The 6,586-nt window shown below is 43.3% G+C and overlaps 2 protein-coding genes across 2 annotated transcripts; both read left to right on the top strand.

The window, feature by feature from the left end:
- Positions 1-1,717: 1,717 nt before the first annotated feature.
- Positions 1,718-2,758, top strand: LTHEOB_6759 (uncharacterized protein; the record flags this gene model as incomplete). Its single annotated transcript, XM_035516050.1, has 1 exon — positions 1,718-2,758. The coding sequence occupies one exon, from the start codon at positions 1,718-1,720 to the stop codon at positions 2,756-2,758; it is 1,041 nt and encodes a 346-aa protein (XP_035372794.1).
- Positions 2,759-3,681: 923 nt separating this feature from the next.
- LTHEOB_6758 (E3 ubiquitin-protein ligase bre1) lies at positions 3,682-6,549 on the top strand (the record flags this gene model as incomplete). The annotated part of the gene is made up of 1 exon (XM_035516049.1): positions 3,682-6,549. The coding sequence occupies one exon, from the start codon at positions 3,682-3,684 to the stop codon at positions 6,547-6,549; it is 2,868 nt and encodes a 955-aa protein (XP_035372793.1).
- Positions 6,550-6,586: the final 37 nt, after the last annotated feature.

Genomic DNA, 6,586 nt, shown 5'->3' with positions numbered 1-6,586 from the left:
TTATAATATTTACTTAGATTTCTATAATATCTAGCTAGTTTATTTAATTTAGTCGTTTTTTTTTAAATATTTTATAGTATTTACTAGTTCTTTATATTACTATTTAGTAACTATTAGTTATTTTAACTACTTATAAAAGTCTTTTAATCGCTTTTTTAGTCTTTTTAATCTTTTTAATCGTTTTTTTAATCGCTTTCTTATATAATTTAGTTCTTTTAGTTACTTTTTTATATAATTTAACTTTTTTAATTATTTTTTTAATCGCTTTAATCGCTTTTTTAATTCTTTAAATTATTTTTTTTTATATAATTTAATCTTTTTAATCGCTTTTTTAGTCTCTTTAATCGCTTTTTTATTTACTTTAGTCTTTTTAATTACTTTTTTTTATTAAAAAAACTATAAAACTTATTAAAAAAGTCGTTTTCTTCGCTAAAATCGCTTAAAAAGTTTATTTTTTTTATTTTCTTTACTAAAATCGTTTTATTTATATCTTTTAATAATATAATCGCGTTAATAAATTATATAAGAATCTTTAATAGCGTTTTTTTTACGTCTTTATATAAAATATAATTACTATTAAATAGTTAAATAATATCTACGAGCGTTTTTATAAGGTTTTTTATATTTTTTTTATAGCTATTTTAGCTATAATTAATTTAGTATTACTATTTAGAGATATTAAATTTATAGTAAATAGCTATAAAAAATAAAAATTATAGTAAGAAACGTAGTAGTTTACTACTAAATAATATTCTTCTATATAATCTAAAGATAAATTACTAAATATAGTAATAAGTACGTATATATACCGGTATAGTATATAAAAATTTTAAAAATTAATATAGAAATACGTTTTATTAATAAGATCGATAATAAATTATATACGTTCTTTACTAGTAGTATCTAAACCGTAATCGCGGTTAAATATTACTACTATTTAGATATATAACTAAAATTTAAATTAGAATAGCTTAATTAAACGCTATTATTTTAGTAAATTACTTATCTCTATTAATTTAGTCTAATATTTTATTTAGATCTAGTCTATAAGTAGAAATCTTATTTATTTTTAATTATAGACTATAAATTATTATATAGTATTATTCTAGATATCTTCTAATACTAGTAGTATATACTATTTTTAAAAGAATATCTAGAGTAAATTACTAGATTTAAAAATATTTAATATTATTTAGCTAAATTAAGAGTATTTTATAGAAGTAGCGTATTTTATCTATTAATTATACGTAATTTAGTCGATATATTACGTACTATAAGTATTAATAGCTCGTATTTAGTTTAGTTTTTATTAAAATTTAAACTTATTAGTAATAGAAACTAACTAGTAGTTATATATTAGTAAAATTCGACTTAGAATAATCTAATTACGCGCTAGTAATTTACTAAAATTTATTAAAATAATAGCGCGTAATTAGACTATTCTAAGTTAATTTTAATAGTAATTTACTAAAATAATAGCGCGTAATTAGACTATTCTAAGTCTATTTTTCCGTCGTTACGGCTGACTATAAGCCTAGTAGCTAGCCCGGTAACTACTAGAAACACTTTTAATCTGCGTACTAAGGAGAAGAAGGCCCTATCGCTTAATAATTGGTTTAAAGCTACTAATTTCATCCCTTATAGGTCTAAAGAGTTCGCCAGCGATGAATTCTACGCTGCCATGGATCGATTAAGACTGGCTCTGGAATTAAATATAATGAATAACCGAGAGCCACCGCGAACGACTGATACCATCATAGAGGAGCAGCCTAATTCGCCGCAGCTTCCCCAGCTTGGAGACGATGAAGATGTCATCGCAAGTAAACACGGAGACGTGGTTCCAGGTAAGCGCGAAGATCACGAAGAGAAAGAGGATAAGAGCGGCACTGCCACTCAGGACAAGGGCAAGGGCAGGGCTACTGCTGAGGAACAGCTCGTTCCTTTGGGTGAGGATATGCAATTTGAGGTGGATATGCAGCGGATTCACGAAGAGGAGGAGTTACAAGCAGCTATGGAAGAATCACGTCGAGAAACGCTTGATGATGAGCTGCATGGCCAGTCGTCCAGCTTGCAAGCGCCTAGGTTCGAAGAGGAGATGCGCCAGCCTGGAGAGAGACAACTTTCTGGGGGTGGAATGGCGGTTGAGAGTTCACACGAGGGAAGCCAAGCCATTCCTGCCTCTCAGCGACAGCGCACTCCACAACCATTTCCCTCTCAGCGGCATCGAACTCCGCTGCCCTCTTCTTTGCAGCCTCAAGGTCCTCCACTCCCATTGAATCAAGATATGCTGAAAGCTCTTGGCGGCAAGCAATTGAAGGTCCGCGTATATCAAGGCAACAGCCACGACGACCGCAAGATACAGGCTCTCATAGATGCAGCCCCGGCCACTGCAACGAAGCTCATGGAGTATATCAACAAGGCTCATGAACGTAACCCTGAGCTTTCCATCAAGTGGCTTGGAGGTACAGTCGGACAGAAGAGCTGCCATGCCAACTACTCCGTGGATCGCGGTACAACCAACAAGAGAGTATCGAGATTCAAGGCTGGCTATCAATGCCAGATGTGTGCTACCAAAAAACGGACTTGTGCCAACTTGACAGGCGAACATCTTGTCATCCTTCCGGTCATCGACAAGTACCGCGCTGGAAAGGCCTGGACCGACATTGAGTATTGGATTCCGGCGGCGAAGGAAGAGATTGGTGGAAAGAAAAATCCGCCCTCGAAGAAGGCGGCGGCAAAGAAGTGGACGAAAAGGTAAGTAGCGCTGAAGAGAATCCTGAGGAATTCGGATGTTCGACTGGTGGTTGAGGGTGGTATCAAGTGGCAAGCTCTGGCAGCCGTTGTCTTCAAACAGATACAGTGTACCTGCCGGGCTGTTAGATATTTTCGTGCAATAAAAAAGGGAAAGAAAACTATAGCTTCGGCGTGCTTAGGATTCTGTAAGTAGGCTATCAGAATTTGAAACCGGCAACTGCACGAGTAACCAATCTGAGGGAAGTTGAAGCTTCGATCCGGATATGAAGGTTCGCGTCTCTCACTATTGTCACACGGAGAGCAGAAGCTATCATCCGGACGTAAACTCGTTTCATTTCTGAGCGAGTGACTTGCCAAAGCGTAGAAACTCACTAGAATCTGCGCGCGTACCTGGACGTAAAATTTTTGTGGCGCATGTGAGCACCTTCCCTGCGCGAGCACCTTCGCTTGCGCTGCGCTGCAAGCTTGCGCACGTGACGTGGATTTGTCGCGGGCCTCCACCGCGTAGCATACACAGCCAGCCATCTTTCGGAAAATTCCCTCTTTCCTTCTGACAACCCTCCTTCTCGAGTGCCATCTTCACCGTCAACTCGGCCTGTCACTGTCGGGCGCATCATCCCCTGCGCAATATTACAAGCTCTTTGTCGCCCACCGCGTCGCCGTCAGTCACAGGCCCTCTCGGCGACAGCGACGTGGAGGGCAACCCGACCGTATTGTCCACCACGGGCAGTCGAGCACTCATGACTCTCACTAACAGATTCACACACGATAAGCTTCGTGTGACCTTTTCAAAGCGGAAACAGTAATGTAAGAGGCTCTCGACACCACTGAATCTTGCCTGACCGACAACCTCACTCAAAGACAAGAGCTCACACAAATCCACAGTTTCGGTCAAGATTACGTTTCAAAACAGCTTCATCTGCCAGTATGGGCCCGAAAAAGGCGTCCAAATGGGTGGAGAGACACCAACTCGACCATCAGTACCACCACGCCATTATCAACATCACTTCAGAGGACCTTAACGACGATACAATCGAGGAATTGACTCGGAAGAAGGAAGAGATTGAGGAGGAAGCTGCGGAGAACCTTAGAACCTTCCTACACGACTCCGCACGCATTGAAAATGTCCTCTCACCGGGGGTTCTACAGCTGTTGGACGAAGCATTGGGCGTGGTGGATGCGGCTCGTGACAAGATGATCGCTGCAATTCAGCAAAAGGCGCGGAACCGTAAGAATCGACTTCGAAGGTCCAAGGCACGCAACTCTCGGAGGATCAGGGTGAGGGACCTGCGCATTGAGAAGTTAAAGAAGCACTGTGCCGATGCCCAGCAGGTTGTTGAAAGGGCCCGTGAAGATCATCAAGCTGAGCTCGAAAGGATGAAGGAAGACAAAACCAAAGAATTGGAACAGGCTGAGCGCCGCTGTCAATACAAGATTACTGAGTTGCACAAGAGCCAACAGGAAGACCTCATGAGGGCCAACGAAGAGTCAAAAAAGATACAAGAGAAGTTGAACGCCACAGAGGATAAGTATCATGCAGCTGAGAAACAGGCACGAGAAGCTTTAGACGCCAGTATTCGGTCTGGTCGGGCTCTTGCGGATCTACAGGCTAGCATGAGCACTTCGACTTCCAATCAACAACAGCGCTCTGCCGCACAGGCATTGGAGGCATATCAAGAAGTCGAAAAGGCGAAGGATGAGATGCGGAAGTCGTGTGAAAAGGAGAAGGAAGCGCTGAGGAAGGAGAGAGAAGAACTTCGGGAAACAATGGAGCAAACTAAACAGGCCGCGGTAGCTGCAGAAAAGGCCGCCACCCAAACGCTCCTCCAAGGCCAGAAAGATGCGTCTGAGATCATCCATGAAGCGGCATTGAGGTCGCTGAAGGCCGATCATGAACAGATGGTCAAGAATCTCAAAACCGAACATGAGACTGAGCTCCGGAAGCTTCGTGATGACTGTGACGCTCACGAGAAATCTCTCATGGAAGTCAATGCAGAGGAGCTGAAAGCAAAGGAAAAACAACATCAAGACGAGCTCTTCGAATTCATTGAGTATCGTAATCAGGAAGCCAATCAAGAATCAGAGAGTCACAAGGAGGAACTGAAGCGCCAGGAAGAACGGCTTAAAGAATGTCAAAGGCAGAGCCAAGCCTTGGAGGAGGATCTGGGTGCAAAATTGGAAAATCTCCAGAGCAAGATGACTGAACAAGCTGTTGCGACTGAGCAAAAAGAGGAAGAATGGCAACAGAGCATGGATAAGCAAGGTCAGACTCACAGAGATGTCATCGTCAGACTCCAGCAAGAGCTCGAGGAGAAGTACCATGAGAGGCTCCGAAGTGAGGAGCTTAAGCATCTCGAGGCTCTTCAAAAGGAGCGCAAGACTCATGAGTCCAATGATGCGACGATCTCCGCTCGTGATGAGACAATCAAGCAGCAAACCGAACTGATACAACGCATCAGCAAGGAATCTGGCGATCGCCTTGAGAGTTTGAACAAACAGAGGCAGCTTTTCCAGGAAGAATCTCAAAAGCTTCAAAAGTGTGAAGATCGCCACCTTGAAGACAAGAAGCTGGAGAGCCTCCAACTCGATGAAATACAGAAGCTGAAAGGTCGCGTCAAGGCACTTGAAGATACCCTCGAGCAGAAGGAGACCTCGCTGCAAAGTGTATGCACGCAGGTTGAAGAGGCAAAGGTCTTCAACCAAGAGTGGAAGGATGGATATGAAGAACTGGAAAAGGAATATGCAGCTCTTGAAGAGAAGCTTCGGGCGAAGCAAGAGTTGCTGGAGAAGGCGCACCAGAATGGGGAGGGTTTCAAAGCTCAGGCTGAGCGGTATGCCAAACTACGCGCAGCTGACAAAGAAGCCGCTCAAAAACGTCAAGAAATGGCAGATTCCAACATCATCAAGCTTTCTGAGACTGTGAAGCAGCTCACTTCAGCTCTCAGGTCATCACGAAGCGTCCACGAGGCTGTTCAGGCGGCTAGGACGGCTGATCATGAGCGATACAATTCCCGAATCGACTCTTTGCAGGAAGCCTTAACTGCACAGAATGCCGAACTGCGAGAGGCACATGGCCTTTGCTCTAGATCACAATCGCTGATCGAGGGTCTTTGTACCGCCTTGGATTCCTACAAGACACATGCAGACTCTTTGGCCCAACAGCTCGATGATCGGATGAAAGAGGGAGAAGAGAACATCGGAAAGCTCTTAGATGCCCTCGCGACGGCTCATAAGACTATTGATGGCTTGAGGAGTCGCATCCAGCAAAGCAGTGCTACTATGGAGAGCCTTGCGGAGGTTCTTGATGATTTCGAGGATCTCCTGCCGCAAGTTTCCCGCTACAGAGACACCTTGCTTGATGCTCTCGCGAGGTCTCAGGAAAAGTGCAAAAGGCGAAGCGAATTGTTGGCTTTCCGCGAATGGCGCCTGCACACCTACGCTACTGAGCTTAACAGAGTGGCAAATCTACCTCAAGAAGGCATGAAGTTCGTCCAGGAGCTTTTGGATGACATCGAGAAATACAAAAAGGCTCGTCATTCGATCTGGGAGACTATGCTGCCTCGGGAGATTGGAAATCAAGCCTCCGCGGCTGGAGCAGCTGGAAGCGCTGGAGTTACTGGGGGTGCTGGAAGCACCGAAGGATCTGGAGGATCTGGAGGAGCTGTTGGACGAGGTGGTGGAAGTGCTGGCCGTGGTGGAAGTACTAGCCGTGGTAGAGGTACCAGCCATGGTGGAGGTTCTGGTGGTGGAGGTTCTGGTGGTGCTGGGGGCGTTGGAGGAGTGTTCAGCGGATAGGCTAGTACTTAGCTTTCGGCATAGCCTTATGTATAGA

The sequence above is a fragment of the Lasiodiplodia theobromae genome, assembly GCF_012971845.1.
Source record: "Lasiodiplodia theobromae strain AM2As chromosome Unknown scaffold_19, whole genome shotgun sequence".
Classification (NCBI taxonomy): domain Eukaryota; kingdom Fungi; phylum Ascomycota; class Dothideomycetes; order Botryosphaeriales; family Botryosphaeriaceae; genus Lasiodiplodia; species Lasiodiplodia theobromae.
Note: the sequence above shows the minus strand (reverse complement) of the source record. Positions and strands in the feature narration are given on the sequence as shown.